The sequence below is a fragment of the Homalodisca vitripennis genome, chromosome 4 (genome assembly GCF_021130785.1).
Source record: "Homalodisca vitripennis isolate AUS2020 chromosome 4, UT_GWSS_2.1, whole genome shotgun sequence".
In the NCBI taxonomy this organism is placed as follows: domain Eukaryota; kingdom Metazoa; phylum Arthropoda; class Insecta; order Hemiptera; family Cicadellidae; genus Homalodisca; species Homalodisca vitripennis.
The window spans coordinates 117621685-117641274 of NC_060210.1; the positions used below are offsets into that span (position 1 = coordinate 117621685).

The following is a 19590-nucleotide window of genomic DNA, read 5'->3' on the forward strand; positions in this document are numbered from 1 at the left end:
AATAATGCTCTTTTAGGGGATAACTGATAGCTAAACCTTTACATGTCTTCTAAAAAGTTAAAAATTTTTAATAACCGTACAATAGTATATTTAAACCAGCAAAATGTGTGTATTAATGGCAAAGATATACAAATACGTAAATATCCTATTTGAATAGAGCTTACTGCTTAGGTGATAACATCGGCAGGCTTATAAACAAGTGATCTGATAGGGGTGGGATATGAGTAAAGGCCATGATGGTGAAGGTAATGTTACGTTTTGTACCATCAATTAACAAGGTGCATTGCATCATAGAGCTAATAACAGCACTACAAAATGGTGACTCTTTTGTTTGGAGTTGTTAACAAAATATAAAAAATAATTGAAATTTCAGTATTGTACTGTGCTGAAGTATTGCAGTGTACATTTCACATAGTATTTATAAAAATTACTTACAACTGGAAAATTAATTATTTTTACAGCTGGAATTTTAATTGCAAATCAAGAAATACATTTAAAAACCAGGCCTAAAATGCATCCTTTATTTTCAGTACTTTACTAACATCCTAATAAAAATGAATGAGATTGTAATACCATCATAGTTAGCTTACAATTAGTCTATGGCCAGGTTTTTTATATGATTTAGATAGAAAGGTAATGTCAGAATGGTTCTTATAAGTATGGTTAATAAAGCACTAGTTTGACAAAAAAGAAGTCATTCTAAGTATGTACATTTTTTAATGGACACAATCTTTTACGTATAAGTCTACAGGTATATTGATTACAAATCAAAATTACAAATATAGTAAATCCCTGACAGTAATACACGATTAAAGCGAGTACTTTAGATATTTCAGTATTAAATATGTCACTGATACAAATGTGTATAAACAGCCAGTCGACTCCAGTGATAAAAGCGAGTTTGATGTACAAGCGGAGATTATGTCTAGCGAACTGAGCATGCCGCCGAGAGGACTCTGTAGAGATGCTCTCTATCTGGTTAAAATGATTGTGCATGTAAAATAAGAGCGAGAGAAATAGTAAAAAATTAATTTCTAACATGAATAATGTCGGGAAAGATAGAAGTAATTTTATACTTCGATTCTTATTGAAGAAACAAGGATCTCTCTGTAATGTAAATTTGGGACAGGAGTCGGAAATTCCAAGGTTAACACCAACAGCTTGCGTAAAAGTACAGAAGAGAAGAGGAATTCCCCAGCCAAATGCAGAGTAGATCAGGAACCTCCCCCACTGAGGACGAGAGCCAGAGCGTGAATCATGGCGAAATCGTAATGGCCGACTGAAAACAAGCCACAAGTCTACACACAACACTGTCACCCAACTCGGTATGGACAGAACACAGAACTGTAAAAATCTCTGTGGTACTTGATAGGGCAAGATAATTTCTATGAATAAAGCCGCATTCAGTAAAACCAAAGATATTAAGTAGCTTATGAGCAACTTTCCGTGAAGATTTCGAAGTTGTGGTAATGTGACATAGATAAGAAGCGTTATCACTAAACATGCTTGGGAGATAAACCATCCTTCGGGATCAATAAATTCGTATATTACTCTTACTATGTTTTCTATAGATTTGTAGTACTCGACACATTGCAAGTGAAATATTCTGCTTTGCCCTTCAAGTAATTCAATACAATACTCATCTACATCTATATAAGTCAGATCTCCAGTTAGTACTGTTCCATCTTCAATCAAAACTGCTTCTTCTACTTCTTCATAGAACATGATTGTTCTTTCAGTTTTACCATGCGAACACTTAGTATTACTAAACACAACAAAGTCAGACTGATTGGTCATTTTAATGTGAAGTGCTTCCCGTCGAGCGTCCCGTAGCCTGTTGTAAACTGTTGTGTTCGATATCGTGGAATACACTGTCGTTGAATTGTCAGGAGAGCAAGTTAGGTTAGATTTTGAGTGAAAGCTCTCATCAAAAGGACAACACTTAACGACACAAGTTTTCAAATGACAAGGACATCCCTTAACAGTGTTCGTATCAGGCCAAAAAGTTCCTTGGGAATACCTGAACTCCTCCATTAGTACGTCACCAATCTTGAAGTCAGCAACATTTTCAAGTTTGTTGAGAAGCTCCTGTTCACACCTCAATGACACTGGCACATATCTTGTGTTTACAACATGAAGGTAATATGCGTTGCAGACAATAACGACGATGATCACAATCACTTGAACCCACCGGAAAATAGTCAGTTCCGTTTGAGGTCTCTGAGTTACAATGGTTACCGGCTCCATTCTTTATGTCCACCAAAGTTTGAGTAAATAACACAAAAAAATACTTTTGTATAAGTTCGTGCTATTAAGCTCAACTAATTATTGTGTAATAATATATTTTAATAATCCATTTGTAATTTTCTGTTATCACAAAGTTACAGATAGCCGATCAACCGATGTTTCACCACTAGTGTTACTTTTAGAGTGAAAAATACATCTGTAGCGTGGCTTATCAATGCTTTTGGTTTTTAGATATCATAATCACTTGAACCCACCGGAAATTAGTCAGTTCCGTTTGAGGTCTCTGGGTTACGATGGTTAAAGGCTCCATCCTTCATATCCACTGATGATTGTCACTCACTTATTAGAATTGCTTCTGTCCACAACTTACTTCAGCTGATAATTATGATAATTCATTCCAATAACACATTCCTAATTTTCCGTCAGTAAAACTAACTGTCTCATTTCTAACAGTAAAATCTCACTGATTATACTGTGATTAATTAGTAAGATCCGAAAACTGAGTAATCATGTTCCAGAGTACTAGATTTATTAACATGAAAAATAAATCTATGTAGCGAGTTACACAATGTTTCTGTTTTCTAGATATCACACACACTCTCACCATTGTAGATGTTCGTTCCACTACTGCCAACCTTCTAATGCTATTTTTACCATTACTCAGTGAGGTGCTATTTCAGTCGGTGGTTATTTTTATTTAGTTCATTCAGTCCAATGCTGACATTACCGAAATTTGATAATTTGTTTTGTTGTGATACAAGTTGAATGTTGGTAATTTTACAGTAAAGAAATGTTGAAGAGCAGAACATTCTAAAGTAAATCTGTCCTGAAAGTAGATTTAGGCATACTCCTATAATATGTTTGGTAAATAAGTTGATGATATGAGCAAGTCTATACAATATTAATAAAAAGATAATACAATGAACGAAATTTGAGATAAATATTATACGTTTTATTAAGTGCATTAATACGTTACCAGTTAATTCAATACAATCAGGCAAATGTGTATTGTAATAATAAATACATATTTGTGTATATAATAAATACTTCAATATATTAGTGTATTGTAAACATGAAAAACATTGAATTTGGAAATTATTAACTAATTGAAAAAGAACTATTTGATAATAATATTATTTTACAATTTTGTGGTACAAAGTACAGTGGTTCACAATTATTGGTTTAAGTTTTTTGATCAGGCAGTAATAATTACATCTTTTTTGTTGATTTAGAGCTATACTTGTTTGCTTAAATTGTAATTGAAAGATTCAAGTTCTTAAAGATCTTAAATGGTGTAATTTTCAAACATTCTACTTAAAAGGAGTTATTCATTAATAACAATGTGTATATGCAAAATATTTAAAACTCGATAATAATTAAACTTGTTGTGGTTATCTTTATTAATTTTAAAATCAATCAAATAAAATTTATTGTTAAAAAAGAGTTAAACATTTGAACACCAAGTGCATTTTAAATATCAACAGAAAGATAGATCGGCCTTACATTTGGACAGTAAATAAAAATTAGAGGTCTGGAATACAAGTTTAAGGCTTGTATAGTTTGGTTTGATAAAAAGCTTTTGCTTTTTGACCCTGAACGTAAACTATGATGGTGATGAGAACAATAAAATGTGTATAGCTTCCCATAGATATAGCCTATTACATGTCTAATTAATCTGAGAACATAACCTTAATGTTTTTCCAAACAACTGTCTGTGAACCCTTCTAATATTGGACTGACTTTAATTCCATTTTGCAGAAAAACCACCTTGGATATAATTTAATAATATTGAGAACAACATTGAACATTGTTGGTAGCATATTCATGTTCTTAATAGTGAAATCTCCTGTGTATAAATACAGCAATTCATACAGATAACAACAAGCTGCTTGGATAGAATTCTTTGTTAAGTTTCATGTAGCCTTTCACTGCCAAACAGTTATTAATTGCATGCATGTTCAGTGTCAGCTATATTCATCATGGCCATATGCTCAGACTCTCAGTCCTATTTTAAACGTTCTGCAACGTTTTGCATAACGATTTAATCATTTCGTATCTGCCACTACAGCTAAAATGATTTGTTTTCTTCAAATAGTCAATTATTTTATAATAATAATAATAATAACAATAATATTTACCACTTGAGTTTTCAAATTCTTACAGTCAACTATTAACTTCTTTAGCTTGACCAGTATATTTCTTCTATAACAGTTTGAAGGAAGGTAGATTTCATGTGTGGCTCTCTGTGAACTCAAAATATCAAATTTGGGATGCATTATAAATCCCAAAGGTTAATTCGCACAAGACTAATTGTGTGATGACTCTGTGGTTGGAAAGTTAATACAACAAGGGGATTCGTTGCTCAGAATTGAGTTGTTTCTTACCACTTTTTTTGGACAAAGGTTACTTCAAAATTTGCACTAAATCTGAAAATAGCTCTTCTACCAATCTCAATGTTTCCTACATGCACATAGAGAGAGAAAATATAGTAAATAACTTAATAGTAAGCAACTATATGAATATTCTCAAACACATACTGTAATCGGTACAAAAATAAAAAAAATGTCCACAAAAACCTTAGAGAAGCCCATTTCCAGGCCCTCACATGAACAGTTTTTTGTTAACTTTGATTTAATGGCAGTGTTTAAATAGTACTCTTAATGCATAAAATGATTTGATTTCATCATTTGTGACATCTCTCTCTCTCTGTGGTCAGTCTCAAAATAATGCTTTGAAAGCGTAGAGATGCACTTTTTGGGTAAAAAGTCTTACGGTTACTTATTTTTATCATTATATGTAAATCTTCCATAAAATAAACATAAACAGAGTATTCCATGTATATCTTGTTGAAAATATCCAGAAATTAAAATAAACTATATGCAGATACCAAACATACAAGAAATTTGCAATCTGGATTGCATCGGTTAATCTGAGTCGAAGTATCTCTCATACCTAAGCTCCCATTACATCGTTAGAACACTTTTACACATTATTTACCATATACCTGTTTTTTAAATACTGGTTTTAGTAGATCTTTTTGGAATGGGAAACCTTGAAGTAAGGAGCTGCCTACATTGCAATCGTTGCACTGGTAACTCAATTCTCGGCACATGTTATGCTTAGAGCAAACTACACATCTCAATGTAAGCCAATCAGCATGCCAAAATCATCAAACGGCAAAACAGTAAAACTACGTACTGCTAATAATTTTCCTGCTACTCGAATTGCCGCCCGTCACAGATATAAATAAGTCATTGTTTTACAACGGATTAACTCGTCAGCAGTTTTTTTTTGTCATATGACAGTGATGAATTGAATTGGCAAAAGCCGTTAAGGGGTTTAATACTTGCTAATAAAACCAATCCAGGTATGTGCAAATATTACCTCCTTACCAAGTTTAGTTTGAGCAATTAAAGATTATGGCAGTTATTACATCTACAAGCACATTTTTTTGCATATATTTTATAGACATACATTTTTGGATAATTAGTTTGATGTTATTTGGCCATGATCAACGGAAATGCAAAATGTCTTAAAAAATTACAGTAAGCTAATTTGTAGAGTTTAAATTCAAAGATAATATAATTTACCATTAATAATGTGTCTACAATATTCGGGAAAACAAAGTTTTATTAATAATGGAGGTTTTCCAGTTTAAACCATAATGAAACATTGTTAAGACAATTAAATTCTTGAAATATCTTAATGTTGCCATCTTTTGTCAACAGATATTAACCTGAATCTGTTTTAGTTGTATGGTTATAAATTTTAAATACAACGAAAACCTTGTTTTTCACTGCTTTGTTCATTTTATAAACTAGTTCTGTTATTGGAAGTAAAGTTTAAACTGCACTTTTCATATGAATTAAAGAGATGTAATTCAATGGAATACAAGAACACAACTGAAAATTATATAAATAAGGGTTATGACCTAATGTTATACATCATCATATTTAATTGCGTTTCAATTATTTTAGAATGATAGTAGATTTCATCAGTATTTTATTACTAAATCTTGTTTTAGCCTAGTTATTTGCTCAATAAAAATTAATTAATTTTTATATATCAACAATCCACTTTTACAAAATATTTGAACAAATGTACGTTTATAAATGATAAAATTGGAAGTATCACAGTTAAAATTTTTACATAACCACACCCAAAACTGGAGCCAAACATTTGTGTTTGTCATATTTAATGACATCATAAATCAAGAAAGTATTTGTTAAATGTTTTGTTAATACTATCATACATAGCTTATATCACAAACTTTTACTGTTAGCCAAACAAAATATCATAGGACAGTATGTATTGAGTTGATACAGAACGAAAAACACTAAGTGTGCACATCTTTTAATGGACTCAATTTTTGACGTATAAGTCTACAAACATATGGATTACAAATCAAAATTACAAAGATAATAAAACCCTGGCAGTAAAATACGATTAAGGCAAGTACTACAGAGATTTCGTTTTCAATTATGTCACTTATACAAATGTGTATGAATAGCCAGTCGATTCCAGTGATAAAAGCGAGTTTGAAGTACAAACGGAGATTATGTCTAGCGAACCGAGCATGTCGCCTAGAGGATTCGGTAGAAATGGTTTCTGTCTGATTAAAGTGATTACGTAAATGAAACAAGAGCGAGAGAAACAGTACAAAATTAATTTCTAGCATGAACAGTGTTGGGAAAGACAGAAATAATTTTATAGTTCGATTCTTATTGAAAAAACAAGGGTCTCTCTTTAACGTAAATTCGGGACAGGAGTCGGACATTCCTGGATTGACACCAACTGCTTGCGTAAGGGTGCAGAAGAGGAGGGGAATTCCCCAGCCAAATGCAGAGTAGGTCAGGAACCTCCCCCACTGAGGGCGAGAGCCAGAGCGTGAATCATGGCGAAATCGTAGCGGCCTACTGAAAACAAGCCACAAGTCCACACACAACACTGTCACCCAACTCGGTATGGTTAAGATACAGAACTGTAGAAATATCAGTGGTACTTTAAAGGGCAAAACCAATATTGAGAAAAAAACCGTATTCAGTAGAATTAAAGCTATCAAATAGCTCATTAGCAACTTTCCGTGAAGATTTCGAAGTTGTGGTAATGTGACATAGATGAGAAGCGTTATCACTAAACATCCTTGGGAGATATACCATCCTTCAGGTTCAATAAATTCGTATATGACTTTTGCTATGTTTTCTATAGAGTTGTAATTTTCAACACAATCCACGTAAAACATTTTGCTTTGTCCATTAAGTAATTCAATGCAATACTCATCTACATCTATATAAGCTAGATTTTGCGTTAGCACCATTCCGTCTTCAATCAAAACCGCTTCCTCCACTTCTTCATACGTCACGATTTGTCTTTCAGTTTTACTTTGTGAACACTTAGTATTACTAAACACATCAAAGTCACTTTGATTGGTTATTTTAATGTGAAGTCGATCCCTTAGAGAATCCTTTAGTCTGTAATAAACTGTTGTGTTCAATATTGTGGAAGACACTGTCGTTGAATCGTCTTTAGAGCAAGTTAGGTTAGATTTTGAGTGAAAGCTCTTATCAAAAGGACAACACTTAACTACACAAGTTTTTAAATGACAAGGACATCCCTTAACTGTGTTAGTGTCAGTCCAAAAAGTTCCTTGGGAATACTCGAACTCCTCCATTAGTACGTCACCAATCTTGAAGTCAGCAACATTTTCAAGTTTGTTGAGAAGCTCATGTTCACACCTCAACGACACTGGCACATATCTTGTGTTTACAACATGGAGGTAATATGCGTTGCAGACAATAACGATGATGATCACAATCATTTGCACCCACCGGAAAATAGTCAGTTCCGTTTTAGGTCTCTGAGTTACAATGGTTAAAGGCTCCATCCTTCATATCCACTGATGATTGTCACTCACTTATTATAACTACTTCTGCCTACATCCTACATCAGCTGATAACTATTTCACAATTTATTCCAATAATACATTTCCAAATTGTAATTTCCATTTCTGTCAGTAATATGTAACTGATTATTGTGTGATTAATCAGTTAGATCAGATAACTGAGTAATAACTTTTCACAAATAGTAGATTTATTAACATGAAAAATAAATCTGTGTAATGAGTTACACATTATTTCTGTTTTCTAGATATCACACACACTCTCACCATTGCAGATGTTTGTTCCACTGCTGCCAACCTTCTAATGCTATTTTTACCAGTACTCAGTGAGGTGCTATTTCAATCTGTGGTTATTTTTATTTGGTTCATTCAGTCTAGTGCAGAAGTTATCAACATTTTATAATTTGTTTTATCATAAAAGTTGCATGTTGATAATTGAACTGCAAAGAAATATTGAAAAGCAGAACTTTCCAAAGTGAATCTGTGCTGCTAAATGTAAGCACACTCTTTTAAAATAAGTTAATGATATGAATATTAACAAACTAAAAGAAAACTATGTGGGAATATCTTTACATATAATTTTGTAAATAAAAAGGAAGATCGGCCTTACATTTGGATGGTTAATAAAACATAAGAGCTCTGGTATACAAAAAATTTAAGGTTTGTTTAGTTTGATTTGATAAAAAGTTGTTTCAAAAGTTGAGTTCAGCTCCAGTTCACCTTCCTCTGAGTGCAGCATGTGTAATCTGACGTTGTCACCGATTTTACTCCTGGAATCTGGAGTCATGTTTGTCTGAAGAGTTAAAAAAGTCGGTGATGAAGAATCTCAAAATGAACTCTTTACATCTTTTCAACATCAGAGACACCTAGTCTACAAAATATAAAAATGTAGCTTAATTTCCACACTCTAGCTTCAAAAATTTCCTCAGGAAACGATATTAACTAAAAACTACAAAAACTGAAATGAAATTATGATTTTCCAAAAATTTTACTCTAAAAGTTTCAAAATAAATTCAACTAAAAGGGCGATATCTTCTCAAAATCAAAATAAAAACCTTCATAAAACAAGTAAAAATAAAATTACACATTAATAGTCATTGGCTTACAAACCCCCGAGAATAAACTCAGTCTCGAAACAACTAACTCTTATATAGCTCACTTTATTTACTGGAACATCCACAGAATATGCTGCAAGTGGTAGAGAGTGGCAATTCCGTTGTATTAGGGTTTTCATTTGGCGAGTGGCTCCTCCATGTCGGCCATGAGGTTGCAGAGATATGGGTCAAATTGCTGAATACTTAATCATTCTCTACTACAAATTTTCAGTTTATCTTACAGTAGTTCTTAACAAAACCAATCCCATTTAACATTCTAATCCCTGTGCCATTTAACATTATAATCCCTGTGCTTTGAATTGTTATTGTCTACCTTAATCAGTTTTCTGCCCCAACCAAAATTTTTTCAGTCAATAATTTTATTGATCAACGAACTTTAATTATATTTTTATGTATTGAACGCTGATCATAAATTATTATAGTTTACAATGTTTGGTATAGAACGGTCAAGGTTTCATAGTGTATATTTAAAATCACAAACATGTTATGGAGGAGCTCTCCCCCATTTACAAATGTGTAGTCTTTGTGGAGACATATTCTATAGCAAATTACTATATGAAAATTACTATAAATTATTGTAATTTATTCAAATTGTGTTTTTTTTTTATAAATTGATTTAGAATTGAATTGAATATACCATGACAAAATTAAAAACTATTTTTAAACAAATAAAGTTTTTATTAACACATGGTATCCCAGTCCTGTTAACGATTGTTCGGACACTATAACTAACGCTTCTTAAACTAAAATATCTTCTTAAATTCCAAATTATTAACACGTAAAATAAAGCAATAAAATAAAATATTATGTCACAAGAACATTTCATAGAAATACAATTATTTCTTACAGATTCAAATTCTTCATTAAATTACAGTCTAGTTCTTGCCAAATTCAATCTGTACTATGCTTCTTTTTGTTTGTTTGTATAATTGTTACAATTTTGAGACTCTCTTTAAATATATTCAATAATAAAACAGAACAAAACCCCACATTAGTACTGTAAATCCTAGTTGTATCAATATACAAAAATCTCTAATAAAACACCTATAGAATTTTCCCTGTAGATTTTGTTGAACAACTCACAAATCAAAATAAACTATATGCAGATATCAAACTTGTTCATGAATACCGGTTTTAGTAGTTTTACTCTGTATGGAAAATGTTTATGTGAGGAGCTGCGCATAAGCCTACATCGCAATCACGGCACTGGTGACCCGATTCTCGATATAAGTGAGTCAGCATACCCACGGCACCCAGTGGCGTAACAGTGAACTATGTACTGTTAATTATTTCGCTCTTTTCCCACCAGTTGAATCGCGACCCGGCAAAGATAAAAATTAAACGGGTCATTGTTGCATGACAGATTAACTCTTCAGCAGGACTTTTTTAGTCACAAGTCAGCGACAAATTAACTCGGCAATGCTGTTAAGCGGGTTATACTTGCTAATAAACCCATCCAAGCTGTTCGTAATTATTATCTCTCCTTTCTCATGTATCTCGACAGAAGGCAGCCTCTACCCTCAAACCTTACCCATTTAGAATATCCTGTTACTCTGGAACTAGTACAAAGGTCCTTTTAGGACTGAGTGCAATTTCTCAGCTTCTTTTCCTAAGAGAACGAAAAAATAGTATTATATCCATACCAAGTTTAGCTTGGTCAGTTAGAAATTATAACAGTTATTGCATTCACAAGCATGTGTTATATTTTATATTTGTGTATATATATTTTATATAGGTACATATTTGGATTTTAGTAGTATTTTTTGTTCTTTAGCCATGATCAACGTAAATGCAAAATGTTAAAAAGAATTGCAATAGGCAAATTTATTGAACGTAAGTACAGGGATAATATCATTTAACACTTGCAATGTGCCTACAACAATGAGGAAAACAAAGTTTTATTTATCACTGAAATTTCCAAGTTTACGTCATATTGAAACATTGCTAACACAATTAAATTCTTGAAATAATTTGACCTTGCTGTGGAGAACCATCTTTTGTTAACAGACGTTAAACTAAAACCATTTTGGTTGCATGAGTATAAAGACTAAGTTCAATGACAACCTTGTATCACACTGCTTTGTCCATGAGTGTTTTATATTTTAAACTAGTTGAGTTACTGGGAGCAAAGTTCAAACTGCAGTTGTAATATGAATGAGAATGATGCAATTCAGTACAGCACAAGGACATGACTGAAAATTACATAAATAAGGAGTATGACCTAATGTGATGCATCATTATATTTCATTAAATTTCAATTATTTCACAATACTAGTAGATTTTCAACAATATTTTATTACTAAATCTCAATTATTTGCTCAGTAAAAATCATTTATTTTTAAAATGTTACAAATCACTTTGAAGAAAAATCAGATTATATCATTACAAAAAGATTACAATAATTACCATTGTAACAAGGTTTTCAATCATGGTTCTGTTGAGATTTCTTGAAGTACAAAGAGATACATTTAATGGTCTCATATATTGTTGTGAACTTACATTGACACAACTTACTATGTGACATTCTATTATCTTATTTTCTTTCAAAGGTTTTGGAAAGAAAAAACCTACTATTGCACTATCCCTTTTGTGGTTGTCCTGTACTCATTAGATCAGTTGCCCTCTTTAAATCATAGCAAATTCAAGAAAATGACTACAAATGTTCTCTTATTGTATACACTGCTAAATTATCAGTATAACGCATTTGTAGCTGCTGTTTACTTAACAGTCAACTCGGTTAGCCAGTGCTCTGTGCTGTCAAGATGTAGTAAAGAATTTAGGCATGTGTATGGGTTATAAACACAACAAAATTATCAGTAAAAATAATGTTATTTACATGTTATGCCAAGTTATTTAGATTTCTATACAAGTTAAAATAATTCTTGAACTTTGTTTTGTACTGTGCGTTACTAATTAGAAACAAATTTTAACAAAAATACATTTATAAATAATAAAATTGGAAATAGAACTAAAAGTTTCAAAGAAACTGAAGAATCATACCCAAAATCGGTTGCAAAAATTTGTGTTTTTCATATTTAATGTATTTAGTATTTTATTGAAACCCTAAAACTAGAAAGTATTTGTAACAATTTTCTAGAATACTATTACTTAGTTTATATCACTAGCTTTTTCTGTTAGCTAAATAAAATATCATAGGACTAGTTATAGCATCAGTATCACTTTGTATTAAGCGGTATTTAAGTGTATGTAGAATGAAAAACACTAGGTGCGCACAGCTTTTAATGGATTGAACGTTTGACGTATAAGTCTACAAACATAATGGTTACAAATCAAAATTACAAAAATAATAAATCCCTGGCAATAAAATACGATTATGGCGAGTACTCCAGAGATTTTATTATCAAATATGTCACTGACACAAATGTGTATGAATAGCCAGTCAATTCCAGTGATAAAAGCGAGTTTGAAGTATAAGCGGAGATTATGTCTAGCGAACTGTGCATGTCGCCGAGAAGATTCGGTAGAGATGTTCTCTGTATGGTTAAAGTGATTGCGTAAGTGAAACAAAAGCGAGAGAAACAATACAAAATTAATTTCTAACATGAACAATGTCGGAAGAGTTGAAAGTAATTTTATACCTCGATTCTTATTAAAGAAACAAGGGTCTCTTTGTAACGTAAATTTGGGGCAGGAGTCGGAAATTCCTGGGTTGACACCAACAGCTTGTGTAAAAGTACAGAAGAGAAGAGGAATTCCCCAGCCAAATGCAGAGTAGGTCAGGAACCTCCCCCACTGAGGGCGAGAGCCAGAGCGTGAATCATAGCGAAATTGTAGTGGCCGACTGAAAACAAGCCACAAGTCCACACACAAAATTGTCACCCAACTCGGTATGGACAGAACACAGAACTGTACAAATGTGTGTGGTATATGAAAGTTCAAGTTCATTTCTGCAAATAAAACTGCATTCAGTAAAACCAAAGATATTAAGTAGCTTATGAGTAACTTTCCATGAAGATTTCGAAGTTGTGGTAATGTGACATAGATAAGAAGCGTTGTGACTAAAAATGCTTGGGAGATAAACCATCCTTCGGGTTCAATAAATTCAAATATTACTAGCACTATGTTTTCTATAGAATTAAAGTTCTCAATACATTCCAAGTGAAATATTCTGCTTTGCCCATCAAGTAATTCAATACAATACTCATCTACATCTATATAAGCCAGATCTCCGGTTAGTACTGTTCCATCTTCGATCAAAACTGCTTCTTCTACTTCTTGATATAGCACGATTGCACTTTCAGTTTTACTATGCAAACAATTATTACTAAACACAACAAAGTCACTCTGATTGGTCATTTTAATGTGAAGTGCTTCCCGTTGAGCGTCCTGTAGCCTGTAGTAAACTGTTGTATTCGATATCATGGAAGACACTGTCGTTGAATCGTCAGGAGAACAAGTTAGGTTAGATTTTGAGTGAAAGCTCTCATCAAAAGGACAACACTTAACGACACAAGTTTTCAAATGACAAGGACATCCCTTAACAGTATTTGTATCAGGCCAAAAAGTTTCTTGGGAATACCTGAACTCCTCCATTAGTACGTCACCAATCTTGAAGTCAGCAACATTTTCAAGTTTGTTGAGAAGCTCATGTTCACACCTCAACGACACTGGCACATATCTTATGTTTAAAACATGGAGGTAATATGCGTTGCAGGCTATAACAACAATGATCACAATCACTTGAACCCACCGGAAAATAGTCAGTTCTCCTGAGGTCTGAGGAATGCAACAGTTAGTGGTTCCATTCTTCATGTCCACCAAAGTTTTGAGTCAATAACACAAAAAAACTACTTCTGTCAAGTTCCTGATTAACCTCAATTGATGGTTATGTAGGAATATATTCCAATAATCCATTCTTAATTTTCTCTTATCACCAAGTTATAGATAACTGATTAGCCTATGTGTATTGTTGAAGTGAAAAGTACTTTTGTGTAATGTTGCTTATCAATGCTTCTGGTATGTAGATATCACACACACACACACTCTCCCACCATTACAGATGTTCCACTGGTGCCAAACTTTTAGTGCTATTTATACCGGAACCCAGTTGTGCTATTTCTGTTTGTGGCTATTTTGATATGTTTCATTCAATCCCATCTGAGATAATTTATTTTGTAATATTAAAATTGAATGTCAACAAGGTAATGACATTTCAGACAGACTTTTTTTAAATTGATCTGTGTTGATGCATTTACTGACACAAAACATGTTGGGTAACATGTTGATGATTTTAACAAGTACATAATATATTACTTGAGCAGATGGAGATATAATGGTGGATTTTTACAAAGTGGTTTACATTCTAAAAAGAAAAAAAATATTACCTTTAATTGAAGACCACTACATACAGTTTTTTCCCAAATTATGTATACTATAAATAACAAAATTGAGTTTAAAACAATTGTTTTTATATTGAAATGTATTACAATCTTTAAAATTTATTTGAGCTTTAAAAATTCACTATAAACCTATTGTAATATTATTTACACTTATAAACGGATATGTTTATAAAGTAATGGGTAATTTTCTTTCAATAAAACGTAAAAGTCAAAAGTTCGATTTAAATCAATTTGTTGATCTGACTTGCCACTGAAATAAACTTACGTACATACTTAGACTTATTACATTACTTGTTGTACATCATTATGTTGTTTTGAAAAAATCAAAATAGAGGATTTCGATGAATGATTTCAATGTTGTTTAATATAGAAAAGCAACATTGAATATGCAATATGTGACATGCAACATTGTAATAGTTATTATTGTTTAATTAAACTTATTCTCCGTTTTCTAAAATCATGTCAAAAGTGCAGTTAAACATTTTCTAAAAGTATAAAATGCCTCTAATATAATAATAATAATAATAACAAAAAACTAATTTATTTGTACTATCATTTTAAAAATCTGCTTGAACTGATTTGTGTGAAAATAAACTTTTTGTCTTCAGAATTGCAAACATATGTATTTGCAGTGATTTTATATTTTTTTTGTTCTCTTAGGACAAGAAGCTTATAAATTGCACTTAGTCCTGTAAGAACCTTTGCGCTGCTTCCGGAATGACAGGATATTCAGGATAGGCAAGGTTAGGGAGTAGGGGCCGCCTCCTATTGAGATCCATGAGGAAGAATTAGGGTACTACATCTCAAAGTCATGTCTCTCCCGAAAGAAGGGGAGGCCAGCTCTGAAACAGCCTCTCCAGTCAAAGTAGGCAGGGGGTGGCACACCCTAGTTGAGGTTAACAACAACCTCTGAGGTTATTGAACAAACCCCACCAACTCCAACAGTCATCTCCCACAGTAGACTAGACCTATCGAATTGCCCATGAACCCCAGAATCTCAACATTTGCGATTAGTGATGTGCCGCTACTGGACATCCATAAGGTTGCCCAGATTGAAGTGGCACATCGGTTTTTGCTGTGCCCAGTGGTGGGTTCAACTGGTAGGTATAAACCAGCCAAAAGTGATCCCTGCTGGGTGTGATTTTATATTAAATGTATGAAATTAATTTTATTGTTTTTGTTCCCAGAATTCCGGTATTGCAGCCAACGAAGTGCCTGACGATAAGTCTCTGATTGGGTTCGCGCAGATCTCTCTGACTGATTAGCGATCACCGCGCCGCGACAAGAGAGACAGTTCCTTGCGCTGACGATGTCTTGGTGCGGGTGTCACTCTACGCGGAGTCGCTTCCTCGAACGCTATCCTCCCGCGTCAACAGTCTCCTTCCGGGACCGCATTCCGTGCGTTTCTGCCGCATATGTTTGTCATTATCTTGTGTTCAACTGTGTTTTACGAATTTATTTTAAAATATCAACGAAGTGTCTGAGATGAGATGGTTTTTTCAAGTTGTTAATTTTATTTTTCATTTATTGAGTTCCTCGCAGAGGGAAAAAGTATTGTACGTTTTAAGAGAATACCTATTATATGTTTGTTGTGAAATACGTATGCATGATTGAACAAATTGCAGTTACTGTAAAAAACATGATTCAGACTGGCTTGAAAGCTGTTTTATATTCTTGATGAATTAGAGCCATGATTTTAACTTAATCTTTGATATCTAAACTTACACTTTGTTTACAAATCTCATTGTGTGTGTGACCATTTTATACAGTTTTGCTCATATCATAGTATTTATGTTGTTTTAAACCTAAACACATTATATTAGAATATCATTATTTTAGGAACAATATTTAATGTAACACATCTTTCTGAAGTTTAGAAATAAGGTTGTGGTTAATAAAATTGTACATATTTGATGTATTTATGTTTTCTGATTTCCAATAATGCTCCCATAAATTCCCAAAATTTTAAAGTATGTTTAGGCTAGAATTTGATAATTTTGTTGGAGATTTAATAAATATCCACCATTGTTTACTTTTGTGTGCGAGAGTTTTAAGACAAACCTGGTGAAAAGTTTATATAAATGGACAAACAACTCTGATATCACTTGTCCTTCTTGATGAAGGAGAAGGTAATAAAATATATAAAACAATGTTGGTGTATTATAATTGGTTTTAAGTACAATTAAGAGTATATTATTTCATATGTATTAATGTACTGTTCTGCAAATAAGTAATTATTCAACTCCCATTATTAGAAGAATGTATGGTATCATAATAATAATTTAAATGTACTTGGACCTTAAAATTAATATGTAAGGGGATTAGTCTCTAATATTTATTTAGTTTTATTTGTATGAAATTATTATGCCTGAATACTTGAAAAAAGTTTGATTTTGACTTTAAAATTAATTACATGTATGGATTAACTACAAACTAACATACTGGATTGACTTGTTAAAAAGTGAATAAGTTGGATTGATCACCTGAAGGTTATGTAGATTATTGAAACTGTATTGAATCATAACTACTACTTTATTTTAAACACAGCTAACCAATAGTATAATCTCGTAGTATATCAAAATCATGAGGTTTTCCAATGTTGATTGTAAAAACGGGAAAAGGGTGAATCAAATTTTTGTATGATGAAAACGTAAAAAATAACAACATAAAGCGACTCACGCACACCAAGTATTCTGGATGATAGTACGTAGCATCGAAGACAATAATTTTGTAAAGCATTACGTAATTAGCACTGTGTGTATTATACAATTTATTTATTGTTACATTGTTATTGTTTTAAATAATTTGGTGCTTTAGTTAACATTAGAAGATGAATTTAGTTGTCAGATAAATAAACGTGCCAGAATTTCTTACATACCAAGTTCTTTAGAGTTCTAAGTTGTTTTGTTTAGTCGTATATTTTTCTATTTAGTTATGGTCAGTCTGCAAGCTTGCTCGGTTACGAAGGGTTTGCCTGTAACTCGGAATGGTGACTCAAGATTTGCGTGGGATCCTAGCTTACATTGACTCTACGTTAGCCGCTAAGTAATCATGTGATTTTAGTAATAGTCATATTGTAATCTTCCGTGTATCGGTATCCAATAGCAACCCAGCTCATCCTCAATAGTGAAGCTTTTATATTATATATAATATATATTTTATAGTATTTTCTCATTGTTTGTGAAGATTGTTATAAATAAATTACTTTAATGTAATAGTTGTTTAACTTCTTTCTTGCAATCTATGTAATGATGTATTCATTGAAATGTTTTAGGCTTTGACTGTTGACAATGGTAGTTCACCTTTCTTGTGGAATGTTCTTAATAAATTTTCCGAACCTAAAAAGTTTCAATGTTAATTTGTGCCTCAAATGTTTTAAGCATTGTTTAGTATTTCATTCTATTGTTATATGGTCTACGTTCAAATTTAGTTGTTACAACTTGTATATACATTTCTCAAGGCAATAATTTATCAATCTGTAATTGAAATTGAACACATTAATCAAATCATTAGCCTAATAGTTATGTGTTATATTTAATATTAAAAGAAATATTAATGAAATACTATTATTTGAAAAGCTAATACACAATAAATAAATTTGTATGTTTTGGAACTTGTTTGTAATTAAAAACATATTTTAGTACAATTTCAATATGGTAGTATAAAACAGTGTATACAATTAAAAATTAAGTAGATCATTTGAATAGATTATGGAAGATTAAAAACATTTAGCATGTTCTGTGAGTAAAATAGTTATTGTAACAAAATATAATAATACTTTATACATAATATCATTACAGAAAATATTGATATAACTTTTACATTGGTTTGTACTGGTTCAGGTTCTGATTTTGATAGATTTATATTTGTTGTTGTTCTAAAGTTTATGTAAATATAGCTTTGAAATAAAATTTTTGTCTAAATGCAAACATTTTAATAGCTTAACATTTGGATTAAATTACCTATTTATATATTGTTCTCTTTCAACTTTTCCTAAAATGAATTTAATATGAACAAGACTACAAAGTACTAAAGTAGCACAAGTATTATCAGTCACAGTTTGTAGTGGATGTGAGTGTGTTTCGTGGTATCCGCAGTACAATCACTAATCTCTGTAGATACTTCACCGTCGTGTCTGGTAGAAATTGACCTGTTGCCTATCTATCACTTTCCATTTCATTGTATCCATTCTGTATTTACCATGTATTCATAGAACGTCTGTAGTTATAATTTTTGTTGTTAATTAATTTGATTGCCAATGTACTTAAAAATAAATTTACTTCAAAGCATTGTTGTGTTTGTTCATCCTTTCCTTCAATTTTGTGGTGGAAAATAATCGTGCATTTTCTGTGCTCACTATGGCACCATACATTTAAGTGTGATGCTACAGAATTGATTGATTGTGTCCTGATCAGGTTCGATCCAAATGTTTAAATTAAGTACTGACCTTTTCGTAGCCTCAATTTTTTTGAAAGTTAGCTAAAACTGCCAAGGCTTATTTTATAACATATTAAAAAAAAAACTTTAGATTTGCTTCCCAAAGGAGTCCTTTTTCATTAGTTTAATTTGTTACTAAGTTATTTTGTATCTTGCATCATAAGTTTTAAAACATTACTTGTAGGATATAGGACTCATTATGTTGCCAACAAATTATACAAAATGCAAAGATCACAAAAGTATTTGCACTGAGTATCACAGTTAATGCTAAGTTCTTTTATGTGATTTCAAATTATTTGGATGATCAGAAATGGAAAATAGCAATTTATTATTACTTAGCAAGAAAACAGAATCTGGCACCCAGTAAGGGTTTTCATTAATTTCACAGTTATCAGTTAACACTGAAGGCTATTGTTGAATGATTAAGGGCACCATGGCGCTTGCCCTTTGCTCCCTTTTTTTTATCACCTGAGTGCAGTAGGGCCTGCTCTGTACTCGGCAAATAAGGATGAGAAGTACAAGAAGCAGGGCC

General features: G+C 32.2%; 3 protein-coding genes across 6 annotated transcripts in view; 1 reads left to right on the plus strand and 2 right to left on the minus strand.

Annotated features, from left to right (window-relative positions):
• LOC124359994 (STE20/SPS1-related proline-alanine-rich protein kinase) overlaps positions 1–18910 on the plus strand; it is a 128766-nt gene extending 109856 nt beyond the window's left edge. For all 4 annotated transcript variants that reach the window (XM_046813212.1, XM_046813214.1, XM_046813215.1 and 1 more), the window contains one exon: positions 15809–18910. In XM_046813212.1, coding sequence (XP_046669168.1) covers positions 15809–15886 — 78 coding nt within the window. In that variant the 3' untranslated portion in view covers positions 15887–18910. The remainder of the gene's footprint in view (positions 1–15808) is intronic.
• LOC124359996 (G-protein coupled receptor Mth-like) lies at positions 611–5667 on the minus strand. The gene has a single exon (XM_046813218.1). The coding sequence runs from the start codon at positions 2245–2247 to the stop codon at positions 700–702; it is 1548 nt and encodes a 515-aa protein (XP_046669174.1). The 5' UTR covers positions 2248–5667; the 3' UTR covers positions 611–699.
• Positions 6383–8500, minus strand: LOC124359995 (G-protein coupled receptor Mth2-like). The gene has a single exon (XM_046813217.1). It carries the CDS (start codon positions 8129–8131, stop codon positions 6584–6586), a length of 1548 nt encoding a protein of 515 aa, XP_046669173.1. The 5' UTR covers positions 8132–8500; the 3' UTR covers positions 6383–6583.
• Positions 18911–19590: the final 680 nt, after the last annotated feature.